This window comes from Penicillium verhagenii (genome assembly GCF_028828195.1).
Source record: "Penicillium verhagenii strain IBT 33310 chromosome Unknown utg000005l_segment0_segment0, whole genome shotgun sequence".
In the NCBI taxonomy this organism is placed as follows: domain Eukaryota; kingdom Fungi; phylum Ascomycota; class Eurotiomycetes; order Eurotiales; family Aspergillaceae; genus Penicillium; species Penicillium verhagenii.
In genome coordinates this window covers 383,645-409,210 of record NW_026643169.1, presented here as the reverse complement: position 1 = coordinate 409,210, position 25,566 = coordinate 383,645, and the positions used below count along the sequence as shown (strand labels likewise).

The following is a 25,566-nucleotide window of genomic DNA, read 5'->3' as shown; positions in this document are numbered from 1 at the left end:
AATGTCTATTTCCATGGAAATATCTGGTTATAGTTTCATCTTTCTCTGGTACTTATGGGGTATAGATGGATCATTTCGGAGGATCAATGGCATGAGATAAGTCAGAGTGGTTACACAGCCCGGTGTACTAAATTAACTTAGCGTCGTACGATCAAATCGAGGACAGATTTCATCGGAGACGATAGGACGGTAACTACAGACATCCCAGCAAGTATTGTCGGTTGAACGGGACCAAACAAGGAAGAGAAAATGATAATTGACTTTGACTGATGAACGGGAAAACCACTTGTTGATCTTCTATTGTCTATTGTTTACTCGAACCATGGATCCTTTTTCCTTATCTTTTGGTGGGGCAAGAGAGACCACTACATTAGCCACAGATCCAGCCACAGATCCAGCCACAGGTCAACCCCCACTCTAACAGTTAAACTGTGGCACAGGTCATGTGATGCTGACGTCGCCGTTGAAAGCTACCCCAACCGGATTCGGGGGGCCTCAACCTAGCTGTTCCTGAATCCTGTGTACCTCGTTCTCCCATCATGCCCTGAAAATGTCGTCGGAGAAGGCATCCCCTTTTAATCATGATCCAGCTGGACTACCGGATTTTGACAATGATTTTATTAATCCCGACGAGCTGGACTGCTTCGAAAGGGCCTTGAACGCCCCCGAAGCTTCCCCATTGGTAGCCATCAATGACTGGCGCCCGATTAACCAACGAGTACGCAAGACACGCGGTCGACGTAAGAATCCTAGGCGAAGCAAGGACGAAACAAGGGAAGGCGTTCTATACACAGTCCTCAAGTGGCCATTTCTGTTCACCGTGTTTGCATGGATCGCCTTCTTGAGTTGCGGCTACGTACTGGTGCGCGTGTACATCTTCCTATACGAACAATGGGTCACCTGGAGAGGGAAGAGAGAGAGACTGCGCCGAGAGCTGTCTTCCAAGACGAACTATCCGGACTGGCGAAAAGCGGCCCAGGCTCTAGACGCCCATCTAGGGAATGAGGAGTGGAAGCAGGCGGACGCCTACGCTTACTACGACTCTGAGACTATCACGAGGGTTGTATCGGAGCTGAAGAAAGAGAGGAAAAGGGCGGAGGCTGAGTTGGAGCTCAGGCGCCCGGGCGCTGCGGAGCCTTCGGCCGTCGAGGATCTTCGGGCTTTGTTGGAGGCTTGCGTGAAGAACAATTTTGCCGGAGTGGAGAATCCTCGAATCTACAGCCAGACGTACTCGGGAACAAAGGATTTGGTTCAGGAGTATATTGATGAGGTACATGCCTGCATCCAGCTGGTTCTGGATAGCAAGCAGATTGACCGAAATACCAAAAAGCAACATTTCAAGCAACTGGATACCAACTTTGGCCGCACCGCGCTCTGTCTGTCGGGCGGTGCCACATTTGCTTACTACCATTTCGGGGTTGTAAGGGCGTTACTGGATAACGATATCTTACCAGAGATTATTACAGGGACGTCAGGCGGAGCACTTGTGGCGGGATTAGTGGCTACTCGGACTGATGAGGAGCTGAAGCAACTTCTAGTTCCCGCACTAGCCCATCGCATCCGCGCTTGTCATGAAGGGTGGACGACATGGGTTCGTCGTTGGTGGAAAACGGGCGCTCGGTTCGATACATTAGACTGGGCCAAGCAATGCAGCTGGTTCTGTAGAGGTTCCACTACCTTTCGAGAAGCCTATGAACGAACGGGCCGCATATTGAATGTGTCCTGCGTCCCCTCTGATCCACACTCCCCGTCTATTTTGGCAAATTACCTGACCTGCCCGGATTGCGTCATTTGGAGCGCGGTGCTCGCTTCTGCGGCTGTTCCGGGTATTCTCAACCCCGTTGTACTGATGTACAAAAAGCGTGATGGGTCTCTTGCACCTTACTCTTTTGGGCATAAGTGGAAAGACGGCAGTCTGAGGACGGATATCCCAATCAAGGCATTGAATTTGCACTTCAACGTGAACTTTACTATTGTCTCGCAGGTATTATTGGCCAACAAAAACTCTTCCCCCTCCGAGATCAACTATTAACATCAATCTCCAGGTTAATCCCCATGTGAATCTATTCTTCTTTAGCTCTCGGGGAACCGTGGGTCGACCAGTCACTCATCGCAAGGGCCGTGGCTGGCGTGGTGGTTTCCTTGGTACCGCGATCGAGCAGTATATCAAATTAGACCTTAACAAATGGCTCCGCGTGCTTCGGCACCTTGAGCTTCTGCCAAGACCCTTGGGTCAAGACTGGAGTGAAATCTGGCTACAAAAATTCAGTGGCACGGTCACCATCTGGCCGAAGACCATTCCATCCGATTTCTACCACATTCTCTCCGACCCGACGCCGGAGCGGCTTGCGCGCATGATCCATGTTGGTCAGCAAAGCGCTTTCCCGAAAATACAGTTCATCAAAAATCGGCTGAACATTGAAAACACCATCATGAGAGGACTCCAACAATTCTCCGCCACTGGGCGCTCCTTATCCCCGATTCTGTCTCGTCGGCTGCCACTTCCAGACAATGAGGACTCACTCGTTGAGCGTTTGGACGACAACTTTCCCGAGCGCCATGACTACAAAGGCGATTCGACGGACGACGGCACGTCCCAATCAACCGTCTCGCGCCCAGAGTCTCCAACTTCTAATCCAAGGAGGGGTAGCCTCATGGAAGAGATGCGCCGCCAATCAGCTGTCTTCTTCGACGACGACCTATACGGAGATGATTACGCCGCTGTAACTTGAGAGTTGTTGGCGGCTCATGCGCCCCTTGTATTATCTAGCAACCCATGACGTCGGGTAAGATCTTACTCATTCGGGACTCCTGCATCCCCGCTTTCCGTCATGGTACTTCTCGCCCGATGTTATATTCGATATGACAGGCGGCTCAGGCTGATCGCTTTCTACGCTTACGGATACCCTCGGGCTTTCCTATTTCATCCATGGTTCTGTCGTGATTTTATCCTTTTTCCGCCCCCGCTTTTTAATACCCCCTTCTCGTGCCAAGGAGTTCTGTCAGCCAAGTCTTGGATGCACGTTCAGCCTTACGCTTTAAAAAGAAACTTTTTGTATTACCAAGACTGTTCTTTTACGATGTCACGACTGTTATCTTATCTCTTTCTTTAAGCTTTTTCTCGTGCGGGATAGTGCGGGGGAAATGCCATGTCATTACAACATTGAATACACATACTATCTTCATCCATTCAATGCTGCTAGCAGCTTGCTAGCGCCATAATTCCAAGGTTATTAAAATTTCAAGTCTCCCAACTAAAACTTTGTAATCAAAACAAGGTTGATATCATGCTCATCTATCAAGTAGGTCAATGCTAATTTGCATATCCATGGATCCGTCATCACACATACTTATTCCCATGATCGACACTTCCACACGCAGGCAGGTGCCGGGGACATGAGTGGGGACTTGGTTTGAAAGTCAATCTATTCAAAATGTTCAATGCGGGTGAATGTCTTATAAGACGGCCTACATGGCGAGCACCTGCCCAGATGGGCAATAGAAGACCAGATGACATCAGCCCATAACGTTTGACAACTAGGTATATGCGCATGCGCATCATTTTGGATGATCATCAAATAAACTAGTTGGCGCTAATATAGTTGGCTGCGTGATGCTGTCATCCAATGTATTTCACTTTTTCCAAATCTCCAGGTTTATAATTAAGCACCCAAGTCACCGCTTAGGTGAGCATTAATTGTCGTAAATTGATTGATTATCGGGCTAGCTTGACCTCCCACATAGCCCTTGAGTCAAGCTGCAAAATAGACGATAAGTTTTTTTATGAGTATATCCCCCTGAGTACAGTGACCGGTAGTTATTATGTAAATGACGAATGCGACCTCGGGAACCTCAAGAGGAAATCCATTTAGTACCAGCTACAGTATACACATGTGCATGTGCACAACCCCTTAGTTTGATTTATTGATGGGAACATTTGAACCTTGGAAGTGAATATCAATTATGAAAGGTATATACTCTGTCTTTCACATCCATGAATGCTTCAGCGAAGCAGTCTATCGTAGCATCTCCTATTATACACATTTTTCAACCATCTCACAATATACAAGCCGACATCTATCCATTAGGATGACTTGGGGCACAACCGTCCGTTGTTGTTCCACGAATAGGGAAGCGGATCAGTAGTCTGAACCTCCCAGTCCTCCGCACCGACGGCAGTAAGCGCAAAGAAAAGACCAGTGGGGTCATACTTCTGCTTCAGTGCATAGAGACGCGGGTAGTTGGTGCCGTAGAAGGCTTCCTGCAAGTTAGGCTCGAGAAGATCGGCCTCGCTCATGTAGGCGCCGGAGTCGGGAGCGATATCGCGGAGCACATCCATCCACTCGGTCACAAAGAGCGAGGAGCTCTCAATCACATCCCAGGAGCTGGTGAAGTTCCACTCAGAGCCCACAATGATGTGAGTCATGGCGTCGCGCCATGCGGGCAGCACTGCGTTGTCCTTTGGTGGTTCGACGGCAATACCGGTGCCACTGATGTGGAAGCCGGCAAGGAAGAGACCCTGTGATGTGTTAGAAATTGAATCAATGCAAATGGAGTGTAATTGAGTGAATTTAAGTGACATACCTGATCCACGGCGTCCTTGTAGGCAGCCCAGGTCTGGTTGCGGAGATCATCGCTTTGGAAGACGCTACGGGGGAGCAGACGGGAAGCGGTCTTGACGATATCGGTTCCGACATATTCTTGGGGGAAAGCTTCCACCCAAGCATCGTGGCTAAAGGGATATAGTGATTAGCTGGGGACTGAAAATACAAGCTTTAGGAACCGAGGGTTGGAAACGCACAAGTTGTCGGCATTGTTGTACCACGGAGTGTAGGTGACGTTCAGGCTGTCAAGAACATCGAACCAGGGAGCAATGAGAGCCTTAGTCTCGGCAACGCTCATATTGGGTGCAACGAAGGACTCCATGCGGAAGTAATAGTCAGTATCTCCTGCGTAGGCAGTTCCAATCTCAGCCGAGTCACCACCGATGTAGTAGTAGCCGTAGGTACCAGCATCAACAAAGGCTTCAAAGTTATCAAGGTATGAGCCAACCGCAGCCCAGAAAGCATCTGGGCCAGGGGTATCAGCAACGGTAAAGTTGAAGGTCACCGTGGTGGTCTCCAGCTTGGGCAAGGCCTTAACAACCAAAGAGGTAACGACACCGATGGTACTACCACCTCCACCACGGAGCATCCAGAAGACATCTGAATTCTCGGTGGAGCTGGCAGTGATGAAACGACCATCTGCAAGAACAACTAAGAACTGTTAATTGGGAGGTACTTTGGTGATTCAACGAAGTTATTGAGCAACTTACCTTGCATTGAAAGAACCTGATCGGCTGCCATTCCGTATAAACTGGACAGGGGAGAGTGACCACCACCAGCAGTATAGCCACCACCCAGACCGACGGTAACAGCCTCTCCACCGACAACCGAGTGGCCGACAGACTTGGCAAACTCATAAGCCTCCCAGACTTGGACACCGGAGCCAAACTTAATGGCAGGACCAACATATCCATTGGCGGCCCTGTAGGTAGGGAGATACTCCTTGTCCTTGAGGTAGTGAGTCCAGATGGTAAGGGCCCCCTTGCCAGAGGCCTTACCATTAAAGTCATGGCCAGTGTTCTTGACAACCAAGCGCAAGTTGAGGTTGCGGGCGTAGTTGACAGCCAGCTGGATCTGAGCCACAGTGGAGACGTTCACAGCGTACGCAGGGTAGGCACCTTGCTCGCAGGTGCCGGTGTAGTTGTACGGCGAGGGCATACAGGTGCGACCTTCGTACAAAGGCAACATGATGGATGTAGGGTCACTCATATGCAAGTTTGATTCAAGCCAATCCGCTGTGATGCTCGCACACATGGTGGCATCGTATTCGGGCCAATCTGGGTAGCAGTAGGCGGCCAGAGGAACAGTCTTGATCAGGCTGCCACCGAGAAGCAGATCAAAGACCTCCCAAATAAGCTTCGCAGGCCACAGCAGATCACCAGGTAGAGGCTTGCAGCTGTGCTTGACACTTCGCTTAGACACCACAGTGCTCGAGTTGGTGGTATTCGCAAAGTTGAAATAGCTAGCAACGGTCTGGTTCTGCAAGGTCTGAGAGACATCTTGGAGTGCACTTGCGGTCAACTGCAATGACTCATATGAAAACAAGGAAGAAGAAGTAACGGTGCTCTCTGCTGCCGTCAAGGATACGGTCGACAGCGCCTGGGCGAGCGACACACTGGCCACGAGAGCCAATCCACCCACGACCTTCATCGTGTGAAGAAAAAACAAGTACGGAATTGAGAGAGAAGAACAAGGGGAAATAGACTTTGGAGTGAAATCAAAAGAAACTTTCTCGACCCCTGTCAAAAACGTGGCAATGCATTACTTCTTAAATCTAGCGCCATCAAACAAGCACTGGACCGGCCACGCGGCACTTAACCTTTTGATTAGGACTTAGGACTTCTATCGGAAGCGACTTCGGGACCGGAGGTTTACTAGTAGATACTGAACAGGAAGAGTTGACGCCTCATTCAGGATTTACCTAGCGTGCAATGTTAGATGGATGGTGGTTGGTGGACTTGACGACTGTCTTTTACTTAGCGGCACATTAGCTTGTATCGCTAATTGGACTAATCTAATCTATGGAGAGAGAGAGAAAAATTCTTCGAATGTCTCACATCCATGGGAGGTTTTTTTTTTTCAAGCCTTAGTCTGTAATTGATACCGACCTATTGGATGAAGGAGTTCAAGCTTGAATTAACAGAATCTCACTTAACTCTAGATGAACCACGATGTCAATTGAGGTTTCACTCCATTCCTGTTTTAGATCTACTGCGTATCGAGAGATTTGTTGTCCTTACGGAACCTAACACCGATCTTCTTCTTACTAGTACCCACCAAGTCGGCTCCGACTGCCTCTGGAGAAATCGACGCTACTCCTGAGACAGAATCGTAAAATTCTCAGTAATGTTTAAGGCCTCCTGCAGTTGAGCATCGGACCTCGGGACCAATTGAGGATACCCCGTTACCTCCGAATCTAGAATTTCTTCTAGATTAACAGGGTCTCCATATTCGGTTCCACTATCTACGCTAGGAGGTAATTTGATTACCTTGAAGCTTGTAAGATTGGTCAAGTACAACGGCCTGTTGTGCCACCTATGATATTAACGGAGTTGGTTGTCTCTACCATTATTCAAATATGCTTTTATTACTGTGGCGGCAAGTCTTGGTTGAAAAGGTACTCAGACCATGAGCCAATTATTTCACTCGTTATTTTCTATCGTTATATGGTTGTATGTAGAAGATCGACATGGCTTCTTGCAAGTGCAAATGTTTGTGGTAACGGTCAGGTAATACGGATACCGCGCTAGGGCATTGGTAGATTAGCGCTAGGGGGCTTGTTTATTAGCAATTGCCAACTCTGCCTCGTTAGCTCCACTCTCCATATCTAGTTAGTACTTTTGGGATTTAATTTCTCTTACTCACGATCGCAACGTGGTACGGAGTAATACCGACAAGCCACAATATGGCACAGAAGAAACATTGCATGAAGCTACAGTAGTTGGAACGCCTGCTGCAGGGGTTTAATACTTAGCGGTGCAGCCCCCTGCTCAACAATATCATGTTTCAAGCTCTTTTCTAAAGGACCAGAGTATGTGGCCAAAGAGATGGGTTCCAGTGATAACTTGCAGCCGCAGGCCATTGGCCTAATCTTTGCGTTTCCAGCTCTTGCGACCTGTGCTGTGGCCCTGCGGATTTACAGCCGAACCTTGACAAGGACTTTTGGTGCTGGTTAGTTTGTTACTCTTGACATTGTTTTTTATACTCTACAAAATCTGACGTTGAACATGGAATAGACGATTGGTTTATTTATACGGCCTTGGTGGGTTTGACCCGGCGATCGCGCAGATCATAGTTCCAGAAGATTGACAGATTCGCAGATCTTGTATTGGGCGGAGACTTTTACATCGTACAAAGGTAAGATCTGCACACAACATGTTCGTCGGTGCGTTCTATATAAGGCTTACATATCTTCTGGCAGTCATCATCTACACATACATAGGATATAACGTCTGGGATATCCCCAAGGACTATCCGGCGGTCCTTGGTAACAAATATGCCTACGCGGTGAGTCGAAGTTACTTCCTACTACTTTCAAATGTTTATCAAATGTGTCGAAAGGGGGACCTTGACTGACATCGTTTATATCTTGAACACAAAATAGACCGAGCTCATTTACAATCCCATTTTGGCTCTCATCAAGACCTCCATCCTTCTCTTCCTGTTGCGTCTGACTGGCCAAAAGAAATCGGTGCGCCAGGCCATCTGGGGACTGTTGATCTTCAATGGAGTCGCTGCTGTCGCTACGTTCTTTGTGACGGTCTTTCATTGTGTACCAATCGCTTCCAATTGGGACTCAGCCGCATATCCTAATGCTAAGTGCATGAATTTTGCCGACTTCGTCACCGGCACAGCTTCGGTTTCTATCTTCACTGATATGCTCGCCTTGGTACTACCTACTTGGATCGTCTACGAGCTTCAGATGCAATGGAACCAAAAACTAATGTTAATCGGTATTCTATCATTCGGTCTCCTGTGAGTCACCTCAGATTCCTCAGTCGACCCCGTGCTAACAAACGCAGAACCGTTGCAGCAGGCGTCATTCGCGTTATCCTACTTGACCAATACGACCGCCATATCCCTGCAAACTACACTCATTCCGTCCTATTCTGCGTGTCCACTATTGAGGTTGGTCTAGCGTTTGTTGCTGCCTGTGCTCCCTCCTTCAAGCCCTTGATCGCGCGACTTCTCCCAAGGCTCTTTCGTGGCTCGTCGCGAACCCGGTACAACAATGGATCTACTGGTCGCAGTGGCCGTGCCCGAACTTATAACCTCGAGCACATGTCGAATTTTACCCGACGTACGCAAGATCACAATATTACCATTGTCGAGGCCGGAGAGAATGAACTGGGCTACAGCCCTACCGAAACAACCCCCAAGAATACTATCACCATGACAACACAGATGGAGGTGACTTGGGACCACCAACCTAGTGGCCAGGAACAGCATACTAGCAGTACTGAAAGCCTGGTTCATGCCAAGTAGCATGCATGTGCGCTCTGAGGTACAACTCAAAAATAATTTTCCTTATGTATATTACGTATAAACTCATAGATTTTGGGAAGTGGAGTCAGTCCAAGGCCCTGTATTCCCTTTTTCTCTCTCTTTTCTCCTATACTATAGGTTCCAAAGTAACATCGAATATGGAACTCTTCGCCGATTCGGCTAAAAAAAATATCGTTTTCAATACCGGCTCCCCTCAAACGCTCCATTAACCCAACCGAATACGAGTATCGCATCACTTGTATTGTCATCGCGTGCTCGGGTAGTTAATTTAGGATTAGCGTCTTCTTAGCGCCAGATGCGTGCCGTGCCGTTGTCGACCTTGGGAATTGAAATCTTCCGAGATTTTCCCGGGGCCGGACTATACCTCGGTAAAAAAAAAGAAAACACCGGACTTTTGACTAAAAACTCTTAGCTCTTTTTATGGCGCTTCATTGTTTCAGACTGTTGACTAATAGCGTTCTTTGAACGTTCAAAACATCAATAAATGGATAATATCGATTTTTGGCATGTCTCATCTCAAATTTATGATTCCAACACCAGATTTTCATCTGGATGCTACAGTTCTTTTGATACCTCCTGCACCTGTAAATCAATCTGAGTGACATCCTCCTCGTCCGATGATGTCGACAAACTTTTGGCTTCCTCTCGGCGCTGCAACAGATGGATCCCCAAAACCCACAGCACGAGCACCACACTACAAACCGCAGCAGCAGTAAAGCCAGGTCGAAAGCGTGGTGACTCGGCAGTCCGCCAGACAGCATCATCATACCAGATCATCATTATATAGCAAAACATGTTCGATAGCGCAATAACAAACCCACGCATTTCATGATCATGTTTCATCAGATCCGGAAACCAAGAGAAATATACACCCGGCACCCCATACGCAACCCACAAAACAAAGTAACCAAAGTATCTCGCACTCAACGGCACGTTCCAAACCAGCATAATGATAATACCCATAAAAGTTCCTGCTTGCATCACACTTATCATCTGCCACCGTCGTCCACGGAAAAGCGGAGAATCAGAGAGCATGCCAGCGGCGATCTGCGCAACAACTGCAACGGCCGATTGTCCCGTCGGGAGCACGTTGATTTTAGACACAGAGTAGCCCTCTGCCTTGAGCCATAATGCAAATGTAGGCTGCTGATTCGGACAGGCTGCTTGCACGATGAAATATCCAATGGGCAAGACCCACGCTTGCCAGCAGCGCGCGATACGGAGAATCTTCCACCTATCCCACGAGGATGTTCCCAGTTCCGCAAACCCCTCTCGAGCGAGTCTGCGGCGCGCAAGCTGGACCTCGTCGGCTGTAAGATAAAAAGCACGTGTTGTCTCGGGGAAATCGGGGTTGAAGACAAATCCCATGAGCGCACATGGTATCCCGATGATCCCACAAATAATAAAGAGCCATTGCCAGCCTGCACGACCGAGGTGTCCATTCAATCCATCATAGGCGCCTGCTTGTAAATATCCGCTGAACATGGTTGCTAGCGAGGTCGTGGAGTAGAATATGGTGACTCGTTTCGCGCGTTCGTTGGCCGTGTACCACGATCCGATCAGGTAGACGATACAGGGGAAGTATGCTGATTCGAAAAGACCGACTAGGAAACGAAGAGCGTAAAGTTGCTGTACGGTCTTTACTGCGGAGCAGCAAAATGTGCAGATTGTCCAGAGTAGTTCGCAGCTTGGGATTAGGATCGAGGGACGGACGCGTGTGACGAGAATGACGGCGGGGATCTGCCCGATCACGTAGCCGGCTGTGAAGACGTTGGCCATGTAGGTCAGCTCACTGCCGCCCATGTTGAGGGACTCTTTCATGCCGGACACGTAGGCATTGTCAATGTTGGCTTGGGCCAGGTTCTTGCAGAAGTACCCCAGACATGTGTAACTGAGTAAGAAACAGTCCAACTTGAACAAGAAGCGTTTTTCTTCGCTTGGTTTGTCGGGGTCATCCCAAACATATCGCTGAATGGTTCGCAGGGCACGAACAAAGCCACTTCTGGGCTTAGCTTGATGTGTTTCGGCCATTGTGAATGTTGGGCATAAAAATTCCAGATGTCTAGATATCAGCTTGTTTAAATAAGATCAAGGCTTGATTCGTCATTCTATGCATGTATTTGCTGACGCCATGGTGGCTGTTGGTGGCAATAGTGATGGCTTTTAGCCTTGTCCATACCTTGATCGAATGCAATAGAGAAGATAGACGGCATCAATTGATCTCGGTGGTGAATAGTCCATATTCCAAGGCTGTGTTTCTGGATAAGGATGACTATTCATTTAGTTTTCTGTTCCACAACAAAGTTAGTACGTAGCTTTTGAGAATTGACATTCGAAAAGGTTTGGAATTCTGAAAAATAGTTCCTACCCGTGGACAAAGCTTGGTATGCAAGTCAAAATCCGGTGTCTTCAATTAATGTTCCAAGGTAGATTGATTGGCTCTGAAACTCGTTCATAATGCCAGTCATGTCGTGATGCCCTAAGAAAACTCATCCCGCGCGCCGATTGCGTCAACCTGGGAACCTCGTGCATTCAAATACTCAGGCAATTAGCTTTTTCATAGTTCACCCAATAAGATTCCTATCAAATTAGCATGTCAGGTACAAATGCGGAAATTCGGAGGACCTCCGACTTTCTTGATGGACATACCCCTCCCAGGTCGGAAGACTTCCACTTACAAGGATCCAATGATCACAGTCAAGAAGATAATCAGATAACAAACCCCGCACAAAATGAACCAAATAATGCATCACTTAATCTTTTTATTCAATGATGCCATCGGGGCTTACCTATCCCCTATCGCAGAAGAAGAAACACCCTGCATGTTGCTTGAAGTCCGAACCCAACCATTCTGCATCATTCCAGAGACTTCACAACCATGTCTGTAACCTTTCAGCCTTTCAATGTGCCGAGATCACGTCAGGTATATGGGAATTCGTTCCCGTATGGACTTCGAGCTCAAGCCTCAGATGACGAGCCGACAACCCGCCCGATCGATGACTCGGTCGCTTCTCTTGCTGAACTAGCAGAATCTGGTCAAATATCGGAGCTCTTGAGGAAGCATGGCGCGGTAGTAATCAGTGGTCTGGGCCATGCATCAGGCGAAAGCTTCGCAAAGTTGATAAATGCAATTGAACGAGGTCGCGGCTCGAGACCGTACGTGCAGATCGGACTCGCAGGGAAACGAAACATAGTTGCAGAGAATGTGTGGACGGCAAATGAAGGGCCGTCAGACCGTCGATTCTATCAACACAATGAGGTTTGTTTCTCCGTGTCTTCATTTCTAATGTTTACCCTATACGATGTCAGCTAAGCTCCACATGGCGCTAGTATTCGCGGTACACTCGGTTCCCCGCCAATATCCATTTTTACTGCGAGAAAAAAGCACTTGAGGGTAAAGAACTATGCCGCATCAACTGTGTAGACATATGGCTGATATAAACCAGGTGGCGAGACACCCGTGGCACATAGTGCTCTTGTTTTCGAGAAGGTGAACGAGTTGATTCCTGAGCTGGTCAGGGATATTCAACAAAAGGGACTAGCCATGAAGATGGTGTTTCGAGCCCCAGGAAACGAAGGAAATGGCAATGAGTTTAATTGGGCCGGGAAGTATAGCTTTGGACAGGAATTTCAGCCTAGCGATGATCGTGCGACGCAGAAGTCGAAAGCCGAAATCCAAGTACAGAAATTGACACACGATTTTCGATGGGATGAGGAGGATACGCTAGAGCTGACCCAGTATATCCCTGGTATGTCTTTTCTTCCCTCGAAATTTTCACCCTTGGGTTAATCAAGACCTGGTCAGGCATTCGACGAACCCCTGCTAGCGGGCGTCCCGTTTGGTTCAATGGCTTAGCGGGCCGCTTTGGTATGACGCGTGATGTTGGGGCCTTGGATCCACCTTATGTTGGTCGCGATGGCATGAGCTGTGAGTTGTCTGAGAATATCTGGAGATCTTCATTGTGGGCTTCGGACTGATCTTGGTAGACTTACCTTGTGATTATGGGGACGGAACTCCAATTCCACGAGAGTATCTCGAAAGGCTTGATCAGGTTCTGAATGATCTTGAAGTAAATTTGGCGTTGGGGGAAGGGGATCTTCTGCTGGTTGATAATTTCCAAGTCTCGCATGGGAGAAAACCTTGGAAAGGAGAGCGCAAGATTTTGGTGAGCATGTGGGAGGGTGCATCTCCCATTGAAGCTTATTAACTCTCATCTGGTGCCATTGTTTGATGCCTTGAGTTAGGCAGATATACCTGGAACTTGAACTGTGCGGCGGCGTGCGGATGCGCGGCGCTGTCTGCTTGTGATCATTTAAATGCATACTAGTACACTGGTGGAATTGAAATTCTTGAATGAGATGTCTTCTCGGTTTCAAAATGTAACGTTATCGATTGGTCAGGATTTAATTGAAAATATTACTATCATACATTTGAATTTCATCACATGGAACATCTCATCATGATCGGAATTGCTGGATTAGATGACAAGCCATTTATCGGTGACAGCCTTTGCAGCTTTCTCATCACCGCCGAGTAAATGCAGGCATTGCAAGGCATAGGCAGCTTCACGTGTGAAATCCTCTACAAACCTTTCTGAAACCTCAGCCTGGTGTGCAGATTGATCAGCCTCACCCATTACCACATCGTTGTCATTTATTGAAGCAGATGCTTTGGCCTGTATTTTTCGGCCGAGTTGAAGCACTTTTTCATATCCCTCGATGGCAAGGTGGCCCAATCCAAGACCATGATATGCTCGTGCAAAGTTGAATTCCATCTCTTGCCGCTCTTGGAGGGTTTCTGTCTTCATTCTCACCTGTCGGTACTTGGCCATGAAAGAAAGTCCTTGCATAATCAAATAGTGACGGTTCTCAGACTGTCGCTTGAGAGAGTGGTGGATGAAGCAAAGCCCGATAGAAAGAAGCAAGGCGGGGTTTTGATCATCCAGAGCATATGCTCGGAAGAAGTAGTTCAGAGCTGGGTAGAAACTACCTCCCGAGTAAAGGATATGTCCATAAAGGATAAGAAGGGTGATGTCCAGCGAATCTGCAGGAATTCTCTCCCCAGATTCGTCCTTGGTTGTTAGAGAGGCACGCTCTTTCCAAAGGGATTGCCGGACAACACTGGGCTTGCCCGGATCGTCTGGGAGAGTAAAGTCCATTGCCTTAATCTGACGAAGCATGAACTTCATGTTTGCAGAATTGAAAAAGTGTGGCTTGTGTGGGTCACGAGACATATGGCTCAGCATGGCGAAAAGCCGATAAGTGTCAGTGACAAATTGGTACTCCTTGATAAACCACCGCGCTTCATATGCCAAGACGTATTCGTCATTGGCCCGAAGAGCACATGTAACCCAGCAGACATGAATCAAGCGCGATTTTGGCTTGGAGTGGAACCAGATACTAGCTACAGATGCAGAATCAAGTGCAGAATATGCTTCTTCGTGCTCTCCCTGTGAGGTCAGGGTCAGTGCGTACTGAAGAAATAGGTCGAGCCACTCGTCAAATGGAATTCCGTAGTACTCGTCGGGTATCGCATCTGACAAGGGCTCATCGGCACGATCATCGCCTATGGGATGGAATCAGCTCGGGACCGGGGTCAACTTATTGTCAAAAATTTTGGCCTACCTATGCTTCTCTGGATGCGACCGGCCAGCTCCTGAGCTTCGTCCAGTAAGGTGGCCCCCTTTTCTTTCTCTCTTTTATGATATCCCTGGAACTCTGTTTGTCGTGTCATGGGATAAAAGATTCGATTTGTTCGGAAATCACGAAGTAGAGCATCGGCAATGTCAAGCCAATCTTCAATAGCTTCATATACGCCTTCCTTGACTTGAGGTTCCAGCTCCTGGAGTTTTTGGAACAGGAAGTGGACATCCTCTATTCGATGAGATTCTCCCCCTGAAGGCGATTCTTGGTCAGGATTTACGGGCATCAGACCTGCAAATGCCTTGGTTGATTTTTGCGGGTCTACTCCAGACTCTGCGGCTTGCCTGAATTCAGCTGCAAGCTGCTCGATTCTGGCGTCTTGTCTGCGCCGGGATCTACCTTCCTGTCGCCCAAGTAACACGGCCTCGTTGATGTACTTTAATGCCTGGTCGCTCATGCCAAGGCTTTCATACAACTTGCCAAGTGCAATTCGCGATTCCATATGTCTCGAGTCATGCTCAGCAACAGTGAGATAGCCAGTTTCGGCCTCTTCCCATTTCTCGAGTTGCATACAACAATCGGCCATCGCCATGAAATAGCTGATATCTGCATGCTCCTCAGTCTCTTGGATCGGTGAGTAGAAGCGGAAGGCTTCTTCTGGCAATCCACAATCCTTCAAGGCATCAGCGACCTCGCGGAAGAGATCTCCAAAGTCGAAGACGCGGGCACCTTCCGAACTATCCTCCGGATTCAACCATTCAAAATGATACAGGGCTTCTTCGTGGTGTTTGTGGCCCATTTTGAGCCTAAAAATCCCCATTTTGATGCGAAGCTCGAGAGGGAGTCCAAGTCCATACGAGTCCAGGGGCCAGCGGCCAGGCACGTACCCGTTGGTCTTAATACGACGAGGAGAATCGTTCGAGTCCCATTCTCGATCATCGTCCTCAAAGTTATCCCAAAGGGAGTCATCTCCACGCCCCAGCAACCACCTTGAAATGGACTTTAAAGCATGGAGTCCCTGAACAGGTTGACCAGCAAGGCTGAAAAGCTCGACATAAATGTTGACCTCGGACCAGCTAAAACGGGTGTCCTGGGGGTCAAGAGACTTGTAGAACTCCACGCTATCGACCCAGTGGTCAATGGCTTTTTGGACTTCATTGAGGTCGATGTAAATTTCCGCCAGGTGACGAAGCGCTTTTGCATTATGTGGTCGATCTCTCAATATACGTTCATACTCCGCAGCTGCCCTGCCGTTGTACAAGAGTTCACGATAAATCGCAGCCCTCTGGTACCGAATGTTAAAGTTCCGGGGCTCAATATCCAACACGCGACTGTAGCAATAAATAACGTCGTGCAATGCCCTTTGGCGGTCTTCACCGGCGCGCTGCAAAATGAGTCGAGCTACCTTGAGCCATACACCGGAGTCCTTGGGCCGAGTGTGAGCGCCATTAAAGAGAGCGGCCAGAGCCTTATCTTTCTGACCTTGAGCTAGGAAGATTTCGGAAAGCAGGGAATGAGCAGGGAACATTTCAGGGTTGTTCTGGATTGCAAGCATCACCCGATCCATGGCTCGATCGTAGTCGCCATCAATAAATGCTTCCGTGGCTTCTGAGTGTAGTATCTTGAACTCTGGCCCAGGTTCCATGGGCTTGCGGGGACCTCTTTTAACGCCTTTCTGACCACGGGCTCCATAGCGGCCTGAGAAGCGTCCACCGCCTCGACGTTGGCGTCGACGTCTTGCATCAGAATCAGAATCATCGTCTAATGGCTCTTCGTCCTCGCTGAAACCGTTGTCAGTTACCAAGAATCTTGAGTAGAAACAGAAACAGAAACATACCTCTCGCTTTGGTCTTCCAAGACATACTCCGAGTCATCGTCTCCTTCGTCCGACCCAAATATGACAGGATTGATGTCGTCTTGACTCTCTTCGGAAATATCACTATCATCATATTCTTGGATTCGATTCTGGCGTTGGGGTGCATGTTCTGCACCCTGGGAGTGCACGTTACTTTCAAACAGTCGAGGATCAATTGCTTGGGCAAAGACATCCTCGGGGACGAATGACTGGGGCTCGTTTCCCTGCCATGGATAGTGTACTTCTTCATCAATTTCAGGGTAGGCAGTGTAATCATCCGAATGACCCATCGGGGTATCTGAATCTGCCATGGCGACCAATGACGCGAGGAATCAATCCACTAATGCATGTAACCAAAGCGAATGGGGAAAAATCAAGATGGTATTTCTCCAGCCTTCCTTCAATGAATAGCAGGGAGAAAGTGATAAATCGAAAATGTAGTGAAATCAATCCTTGGCGCTGGGACCATGGCCCAGACCACGCGTATAGAAGTCCGAAGCGCGCACTTGGAGAGCTCTCTTGTCGCGGGCGGTTCGGTTCAGATGCAGGGGTGAATATCCATAGTAGGAAAGCTCCACCCAAGGCGTCTAAAAAGGCAAAAAGATTTGGAGAGGTAAGTGAGAAGAACTGAATAGACCCTATTAGATAAAAGAACAAGGAAAATCAAATCAACTTGGTTTTTTTTTCCTTTCCCATTCCAGATTTCGCCGGGAACCCGTGATCGCCTTGAAACCGAAACACACTCGCTTTTTCTGCCGCAATTTCTCTTCTCTCTCCTCTTCTCCACCCCCATCTCTTTCTCGACCTCTTCCCCTTTCACCACGGTTTTTCTTTCTTTTATTCTTGGTTCCGGGACCGACTGGGCTTGCTGTGTTTGACACACTATTGCCTCCCTGGTCCTGACTTTCCTTCGTTCGGACCTAATAACCGCCAATCTCTCTACCCAGGTAGTGCCTTCTGGCCTTCCGCTTCCTCCTGAGGTGCAGCCCACTGGACTGGTCTGTGCCCCATTACTTGTCGCCTGGAACTCGGGATTTGGGCTTTGCGGATATCTGTCGAGTCCTTCGGTCAAGGATATTTGATTCTATTTCATTACGCAAACTCAGCAGGTGCTGCAGGTGTTTTGCAGTAATCTTTTCCACCCCACGCTGTATTTACATATCGGAATTTCCAACCAAAAGTCAGAAAGACTCCATTAGATATGGCTAGCCATATCATTGGAAATCGCAACAGCACCCCGGAAGCCGCTCCGAACTCCACTCTGCGTCCTCCATCGTCCGCTCGAAACCTCGGATCGCACCAGCTGCGAGCGTCAGCAGACATGTCCGGATTCCCTTCGCCGCTTTCCTCACGCAGTATGCGTCCATCCTCGGAGGTTTTCTTCAATCAACAGAGTCAGAATTCGACGGAGGATGCGTTGGACAGGGCAGCTCAACAATGGCTGGCGGATATTGATCAGAATGAGACCACACTCGAGGAGATGGCAGCCGCTACGCTGGACCAGGATTTCAAGGATGAGCTTAGTGCTATCGAGCAGTGGTTTCGCGTTCTGAGTGAAGCAGAGCGCACTGCAGCCCTATATGCATTGCTGCAACAGACCACCCAGGTGCAAATTCGGTTCTTCATCCAGGTTCTGCAACAGATGTCTCAAAGTCACCCGATGTCCGGGATTCTTTCTCCGGCTAACTTCGGCGAGAAGGGTATGACCATCAATTTTTTCTAAACAAAAAAATTACCTTGCCTGGCTGGAATTTACTTAAGCTAACGTTTTCTCCGATATCTAGATGCTATGTCTAGTCGCTTAAGTGATGCCATGTCTAAGCTTAACATGGACACATCACGAAACTCCCTGGGTCGGCCCCCACCATCTCCCGGCGCCAAACGCAACTCGGCTCTCGATCCCTCTACTATTAATGCCATGTTTCCGGATGCCGCGGCTGCGATTGCGAAGAAGAAAGCGGAATTCACCCAGCAAACCGGCAATGCACCTCCCTCGAACCGCAACAGCTTGGTCTTCGGAGAGCGTACCTCGTTTGTTGCTCCCACCATTTCGGCGCCTGACAATGACAGCCTGAGCCAGCCTCCGGCGTCTCCTTGGGCCCAACGTGGTGGCCTTTCGGACACTCAGCCCCCGATTGCCCGCCCGAAGTCCTCCTCGGGCCATCAGCCCATGGGCCAGTTCAGCCAACCCTCCGCTTCGGGCCTTCGTTCTCCCCTTCCTCAGACCGCCACAATTCCTGCTCCGGATATCGAGCCTCCTTTGCTCTCGCCATACAATGTTGGGAACCACAGTTGGGCATCGATGACCAACACCCCGATGACCGCAACCTTTGGCCAGCAAAGTCAAGGCAATTCCCAGGCCGATATGGTGGCCAATGCGACCGCTATGAAGCTGGCAGCTTTGTCCACGGTGAACAACCGTATTGCCCTTGATGATGCCCGCAAATACCGCCGGTCCCGGTCCAATGATGGTCAGGGACGGAACTCCGTTAACCAGGCCATGTCCCAAGGCTTGGCAAGTCCCGGTCTGCCTGGATCCAACCCTATGGCTGGACAGTTCCTGAACGCCCAGCAACTCGCCGCTCTGCAGGCTCAGCAGCAAGCTGCCATGGCGGGTCGGCGGTCTCGCCCCACATCTCCCGGCATTGCCATGCAGGGTGCTGGTGCACTCGGTGGCATGAACTTTACCTCTCCTCAGAACAACGGATTCCTCGCGGCTTACGACCCAAACAACCCGTTGATGGGCAACGGATTAAGCTCTCTGGGAATGGGGCAGTTCGGCTTGGGTGGTGAAGGTTATCTGTCTGATCATTCCGAAGTCACTCGTGGACGCTCGCCCCGTGGTCGCCGAGGCAGCTCAAAGCCGCCGGAGGACCCCACGGACCCTACTCTTCTGAAGGATATCCCCAGCTGGCTGCGATCCCTTCGGTTGCACAAGTACACGGATAATTTGAAGGATCTCAAGTGGACCGAGCTGGTTGAACTTGATGAGAAGGCCTTGGAGGACCGTGGAGTCAACGCACTGGGTGCCCGGAACAAGATGCTAAAGGTAAGACTTTTCCGTGTTGGATGTCCAAATGCAACAATACTGATTCCCTTTTTCTTTTTTAGGTTTTCGAACAAGTCAGAGAAGCTCAGACTGATGGCAAGCTTGAAAACATCATGTGATGACAGCCTTTTATGCATGAAGCATGGCATATGGTAACTATTACGAGCTTCCTGTGGAACCCACGTAGGAACCTATGCCCAGCGATCTCATGGAATTGGCATCTTTATTCCATCATTATGCTTACTTTTTCTTTCTTTCTCTTCCTTTTTCAAACTTTTTTTTATCATTCGTTCTGTGATCTTTTGATTCACCCTAATATGATGATGGATGTGGGATTCGGCATGTATCAAACGCAGTGATGTCAAGAAACGGATTCATGAGGGAAATTCGGGCTACTGAACATTGAAAATGGCTGGGGTAATCGTAGATATCTTCGAACATGGTTTTGTTCTATTGTTCAGTCCAATTATTTTTTTTCCGGTACATACTAGTAACGTCAATTTTGTTTTGTCTGATTCAAGTGTATTCTCTGGTTTGTAGCATAAGGAAAGTAGTACTCTAGGAGTCTAGGTGATAGTGGTCCGTGCACCTTCTAGAAAGCCGCGCCAAACCTCCGCTCCGACCTCATCTCTCCACGTCGACCCTCATCTCTCCCCACCAGCTCTGGACTCGCCCATTGCAACTTCAAACTTCAACTTGAAGCTGGGCTGCTCTTAGTGGAACCATTACATTCCATTATCCGAATCCACATTACCGCGTATAGCCATTCGAGCATAAGCAATTACAACGCCGATTCTCAAAGTACGACAACGAACAAAAAGAAACCCCAGAACAACAACCTTACAACGAGGAAGATACTCCTAGATCGCAAAAATGGCTCCTACAAAGCAGGAGCTCTCCCTGATTATCAACCCTCTCGTCCCAGAGGCTGTCCAGCATAACAACCGAGTACGTAACATTTCACCCCTCTCCCGAACCAACCTCCTTACACTACCACCCTTAAATCTCGTCGCTACGTTTGTTCCAAACCCAGTACAAAAGCTAACACCATCTAGGTCCTCTCCTCCCTCCACAGCCTAACCTCCTTCCTCCTAGGCCTCAGTGCCGGAATCCTCGCCCTCCAATCTGCGGGCGGCTTTATCTTCTACTTCGCCGGTACGGTCCTTGTTTCCGGCCTCTTCCACCTAGTCCTCATCCAGCGCTCCGGTGGTGCGGGAGCAGGTGCTTTCTTCCCCGGTGCCGGTGGCGAGATTGATGGTAGTATTGAGATGGATGCTAAGTCTGGTGTTGTGAGTATGGATCTTGGAGGGAGAAAGGATCGGAGGCGCTTTGTGCTGAGGAAGGGGGCTTGGAGGGATGTTTGGTTTGGAGGCGGTGTTGTTTCTGAGGCTTTGAGTGGATTTGTGCTTGGGTGGGCTGGTGTGGGCGGTGTTCTGAGGTGATTCGTCTTTTTGCTTCAAATATCTTTGCTTGTTTTTTTGTTCTTTGGTATGGATTGGTTGAGGGGATACCTACTAGTAGGTACTGGAGGAGGTATCATGGGGGTCTGTTTATAGAGAGATGAAAATGACATACCAATCTTTCCACGTCTGGCTTCAACGGCTGTTTGATTTTACCAGTAGGTACATATCAAGATCACACTTTTGTGAGTGAAACCAATCTTCCAGACTTAATTTGGAACATTGAATCGTTCATGCTACAGTGGTATTAGACATAATCAATTGATGGGCCATCTAGTCCAAATGATAACGATACGTGGATTACGCAGTACTGGTACATTTAAGCGCTACGAAAGAAACAATTTGAAATAATCAATGCAATCTAGTATTGTATTCAAGTCGAAAGGGTATCCCTAGTAAATATTTAACGAGGTATCTAGGCAGAAAAAAAGGCCCATTGTCCCGTAAATCCGTCCAAATTCCCAACCAAACAAAACGCCAGGGCATAAAAAGGCCGTAAAACAAAAAACAAAACATGTGTGGGTAGGGACAAATGGGGGGTGTATCAAGGCATCAAATGGGGTGGTGGTAGATGAAGAAAATAGAGATTAACAAGTCATAAATCCGGGCATATCATGTGGACTCCAAGCCAGGGACGGTCCGTGATTAATGCAAGACAATATGCAATGAAAAACATGTCGAAAAAAAAGTGTAGTGTGCAAGATTTCATCGCGAACATTTAGTGGATCTCCGGGATCACATCCGACGAGTTGGCAACGGCACTTTGCAGGGCGGCGGTCAAGTCGATGTGGAAGAAAGGTCGGTTCATGCCTTGGACCAATGCAACCTTGCGACGGCCACGGTAAGCCTTGCTGTCCTTGAGGTCGTGTTGCAGCTGCTTGTCCTCGGTGATGATACCACTGTCCTGGGAGTGAGAAGAGGTGGACTCGATGGTCTCCGTCTCGCGCTCTACAGTTGAGCCAGACTTGGTGATGTTGGCCTCGATATCGTGCTTGTGCAGGGCCTGTTCGCGCTGGTTGTTGATCATCTCGGCGTGAGCGGCGGCGGAGGCACTGCCCTCGATCTCGGCGACACTGAAGATGGGTTTCCAGCGGTGGAAACCGTCGCTGGAGGTCGGGGAGGGGAAACCGAAGCCGGCGGCGGAGAGGGCGCGCTTGGTCCAGCGGTTGTTGATGTGGGCAAAGTGCCACTGCACGGTACGGGGAGAGGCATACAGATCCAGCTGGTTGCGCACGTCGATGAGGTTCTGAACGGAGGTGGTGTCCACGTTGTTGACAGAAGAGAAATCCAGGATAACGGCCTGCAGGAGCGGGCGATCATCATTGGTCTCCTCGTGTTCTCTGCCAGGACGTGGGCCCGGGTCGTTCCAGGGACGGTCACCACGGCGAGCGTAGGCGTGTGGGTTTGTGCGGCGGGTACCCTTGAAAATGGTCTGGACCAAAGCATCTGTGTAGTGGTTGGCGTTGGGGTAGTTGAAGCCCTCGGAGAAACGGTAAATGAAGATACCGGGGTAAGGCTGCTCGAGCTCGATATCGGGGTTGGAACCGTCGGCATGGTTGACAGGAAGGAAAATCGAGCGGTGGTGGTGCTCGTCGTGGTCAGGAGGAGTGTTGTTGTTTCCAAGAGAGCCGTATTTTCCATCGTTGTCCAACAGGTGATCACCAACCACGGAGTGAACGGTAACCCGACCAAGGAACTGGCCACGAGCCTTGGCGGCACGGAACAGCAGCACAGCGACGGATACACAAACGGTGCAGTAGATACCATCTTCAATGGAAGTGAAAACAGTGACGAGAACACCGATGAAGAAGATCAAGACATCAAGCGGGGAGACACGCCAGAACTGGTAGACAGTGTTGGGCGAAGTAATCAAATCACCCACAGCGTGGATGATGACACCGGCCAGAGAGGCCTCGGGGATGTAGTAGAAAACCGCAGTCAGGGCGTAGATGGCCAGAAGCACAACAACAGCGGTAATCAGACCAGCCAGAGGGGTCCGCACACCGGCCTTGGACTTGATAGCAGTCCGGGAGAAAGAGCCAGTGGAAGGGTAACCACCCAGGAAAGGACCGAGCAAGTTGGCAACACCAATGGCGACGAACTCCTGCGAGGGGTTGATAGTGTAGTTGTTGACACGGCCGAAAGACTTGGAGATAGCAATGTGCTCAATCAAGAGAACGATAACGGCAGCTGGGAGCTGGCTGGTAAAGGCCTTGATAATATCAACGTTCATATCCGGCACGCCGGCACCAGTGAAACCGCGAGGCACATGGCCCAGCAAACTGAAAAGAGGCTTCTTGCGGTGCAAGTTGACAGCCGCACTGATCATGGTGTAGAACAGAATGACAAACACGGTGCGGAGAGTCGAGGCGAAGAACCAAATTCTCGCCTTGTTCGGGTACTTCTTTGCCATGTAGGTGCAACCGGAGCGGATGAGGTACAGCATCGCACAAGCGCTGACACCCATAGCGGCATCAAGACCCGCAGTTGGGAGGTATTTGAGGGTGTTAATGATCACCAGGTAGGTCGCATCACGGGTGGAGAAGGAAGCGGTCTCTCCAAGCATGGTCTTAACCTGTCCAGCGGCAATGTTGATGGCGGAACCAGTCATGAAAGCTGAGATAGCGGGGAGGGGAATGAAATCCACGATGAAACCCAGACGGATCATTCCAAGGAAGAAAACGATAGCACCCAGGATCACAGCGAGACACGAGGCAATCGCATGAGCGGGATAGTCAGGGTATGTGGCCTGGACCTGAAGCACAATCGTACCGGTCAGGGTAGACATGACAGCCACGGGGCCAATGGTAATATCCTTTGAAGTCGCAAAAAACCAATAGATCAAAACACCCATAAATGAGGAGTATAGTCCGTATTGCACGGGCACCTCGGCCAATTTAGCGTAGGCCATACCCTGTGGCACCACAACGGCACCAACAGTGATACCTGTAAGAAGAGAAAAAAAAGTTTTGTTAGACAATCAATTGCAGACGACACGATCATCACATGGGTTTAAAACGCTTACCAGCTACCAAATCACCCATAAGCCATTGCAAGTTATAGCGAGTAATCCATGTCAAGAAGGGAAACAGGCTGATAAAGTAATCGGCAACCTGCTTGCCAGTGGGAGTAATCTCGCAAATCCATTCAATGCTGCTGGGCTCTGGTTCGTTGTAGGCACAGGTATCAACGGTGCCGACGGAGAAAGTCGACTCGCCTCTAGTGACAGCGTCACTGGGGCCCATAGGATCTCTGTAGGCGACCTTGATACCGAGACCCTTGGCCAGGCCACGGCCAATCTTGTTGGCAGTTTCACCCATAATGAAACCACCGGGGTATATTAGGGAGAATAGGAAGATATATCAACCGAAGCAAGCAACGGTGACGGAAGTAAACCGGGAGGACCGGGGGGAAGAGTTGAAGGTTTGGGAGTGACAGATCGGAAAAAAAAAAAAACGTGGTGATGGGGTCGAGGATATAAATGTCAGACGAGATCAAGCACTATCCATGTCGACCATACACAAGCGACGTAAAGTTAAACTGGATAAGGGGCAAACGACAAAAGGTCGGTTTTTTTGGCGTGGGCTAGATGTGGAGGTGTTGAAAGGTGTGATCCGGGTGTCGATGGCGTAATATCTAACTCCCCAGATTTCGATCAATTTCAGTTGGAAAGAAGCCACGCACAGGTCGCTCTTTTAAAGTAATGAACCTTTTTGACAGGGATTATACGGGAAGAAAAGAAAAAAGCAAAGCTCAGAAAAGAACAGAAGACCGAAGCGTGTTTCCCAAGTTCCCACCGATGATCTCAAAAAAAGCCCACACGGTTTACCCCCAAGTGGAACCGGCTGGTGGACTCTTGGGGTCTGGAAGCGATGGTTGAATGACGAAGAAGCGTGGAGCCGGTTCAAAGGTTCTTCATACAATGGCTATTTTACTCTTTTTATTATGGGACATCAATTGATCAGATTATACTGTAGTGATTAGGGTTCTGTTTTTGGAGATATGCAGTGTGACTCTGGACGAACTCTTCCCAGATCTGATTATAGTATGTAATACGAATAGCCATCTCGAATGGCTTCCTACTCCAATTTCCTCTATTTTTTAATCATTTTTCTTTCTTTTTCTTTTTTTATCCTTGATTTAATTCTCTTCTTTTTTTTTTTCTCCATTTACAGTATGACTAAGGAAAGAATCGCATGCAGGGAAAATCATGACATAAGCTTCCCGCCAAGCCTCGGCGGTGACGAATCACGGCATCCACGCGGGCGTGGATGATCGTCCATGGGTCCCACAGACCAATCAAATCTCCGAATGATGGTGAAATCACCCACGCTGATGGTGACACCAAGATGAAATTTCGCCCAGTTCCACGTTTTGACAGACGACGAATGATGACTGCGACGCTCCCATTCTGTTCTTTTCCCTTCTCCACGGAAGAATCGCAATCCC

The 25,566-nt window shown here is 49.0% G+C and overlaps 9 protein-coding genes across 9 annotated transcripts; 5 read left to right on the top strand and 4 right to left on the bottom strand.

The window, feature by feature from the left end:
• Positions 1-550: 550 nt before the first annotated feature.
• On the top strand, positions 551-2,732 carry N7466_003727 (patatin-like phospholipase domain-containing protein; the record flags this gene model as incomplete). Its single annotated transcript, XM_057163124.1, has 2 exons — positions 551-1,984; positions 2,046-2,732. The coding sequence occupies 2 exons, from the start codon at positions 551-553 to the stop codon at positions 2,730-2,732; spliced, it is 2,121 nt and encodes a 706-aa protein (XP_057021805.1).
• A 1,352-nt stretch (positions 2,733-4,084) lies between these two features.
• Positions 4,085-6,254, bottom strand: N7466_003726 (FAD-binding oxidoreductase; the record flags this gene model as incomplete). The annotated part of the gene is made up of 4 exons (XM_057163123.1): positions 4,085-4,519; positions 4,585-4,732; positions 4,802-5,255; positions 5,315-6,254. The coding sequence occupies 4 exons, from the start codon at positions 6,252-6,254 to the stop codon at positions 4,085-4,087; spliced, it is 1,977 nt and encodes a 658-aa protein (XP_057021804.1).
• Positions 6,255-7,979: 1,725 nt separating this feature from the next.
• Positions 7,980-9,089, top strand: N7466_003725 (uncharacterized protein; the record flags this gene model as incomplete). The annotated part of the gene is made up of 3 exons (XM_057163122.1): positions 7,980-8,111; positions 8,209-8,557; positions 8,638-9,089. The coding sequence occupies 3 exons, from the start codon at positions 7,980-7,982 to the stop codon at positions 9,087-9,089; spliced, it is 933 nt and encodes a 310-aa protein (XP_057021803.1).
• Positions 9,090-9,665: 576 nt separating this feature from the next.
• On the bottom strand, positions 9,666-11,141 carry N7466_003724 (uncharacterized protein; the record flags this gene model as incomplete). The annotated part of the gene is made up of 1 exon (XM_057163121.1): positions 9,666-11,141. The coding sequence occupies one exon, from the start codon at positions 11,139-11,141 to the stop codon at positions 9,666-9,668; it is 1,476 nt and encodes a 491-aa protein (XP_057021802.1).
• Positions 11,142-11,988: 847 nt separating this feature from the next.
• On the top strand, positions 11,989-13,318 carry N7466_003723 (uncharacterized protein; the record flags this gene model as incomplete). Its single annotated transcript, XM_057163120.1, has 5 exons — positions 11,989-12,369; positions 12,441-12,504; positions 12,557-12,859; positions 12,916-13,038; positions 13,098-13,318. The coding sequence occupies 5 exons, from the start codon at positions 11,989-11,991 to the stop codon at positions 13,316-13,318; spliced, it is 1,092 nt and encodes a 363-aa protein (XP_057021801.1).
• Positions 13,319-13,588: 270 nt separating this feature from the next.
• On the bottom strand, positions 13,589-16,919 carry N7466_003722 (tetratricopeptide repeat protein; the record flags this gene model as incomplete). Its single annotated transcript, XM_057163119.1, has 3 exons — positions 13,589-14,676; positions 14,736-16,561; positions 16,591-16,919. 3 exons carry the CDS (start codon positions 16,917-16,919, stop codon positions 13,589-13,591), a joined length of 3,243 nt encoding a protein of 1,080 aa, XP_057021800.1.
• An 890-nt stretch (positions 16,920-17,809) lies between these two features.
• On the top strand, positions 17,810-19,776 carry N7466_003721 (RNA-binding protein VTS1; the record flags this gene model as incomplete). Its single annotated transcript, XM_057163118.1, has 3 exons — positions 17,810-18,308; positions 18,393-19,657; positions 19,720-19,776. 3 exons carry the CDS (start codon positions 17,810-17,812, stop codon positions 19,774-19,776), a joined length of 1,821 nt encoding a protein of 606 aa, XP_057021799.1.
• Positions 19,777-20,530: 754 nt separating this feature from the next.
• On the top strand, positions 20,531-21,099 carry N7466_003720 (EMC6 family protein; the record flags this gene model as incomplete). Its single annotated transcript, XM_057163117.1, has 2 exons — positions 20,531-20,605; positions 20,713-21,099. The coding sequence occupies 2 exons, from the start codon at positions 20,531-20,533 to the stop codon at positions 21,097-21,099; spliced, it is 462 nt and encodes a 153-aa protein (XP_057021798.1).
• Positions 21,100-21,835: 736 nt separating this feature from the next.
• On the bottom strand, positions 21,836-24,437 carry N7466_003719 (SLC26/SulP family anion transporter; the record flags this gene model as incomplete). The annotated part of the gene is made up of 2 exons (XM_057163116.1): positions 21,836-24,063; positions 24,143-24,437. The coding sequence occupies 2 exons, from the start codon at positions 24,435-24,437 to the stop codon at positions 21,836-21,838; spliced, it is 2,523 nt and encodes an 840-aa protein (XP_057021797.1).
• Positions 24,438-25,566: the final 1,129 nt, after the last annotated feature.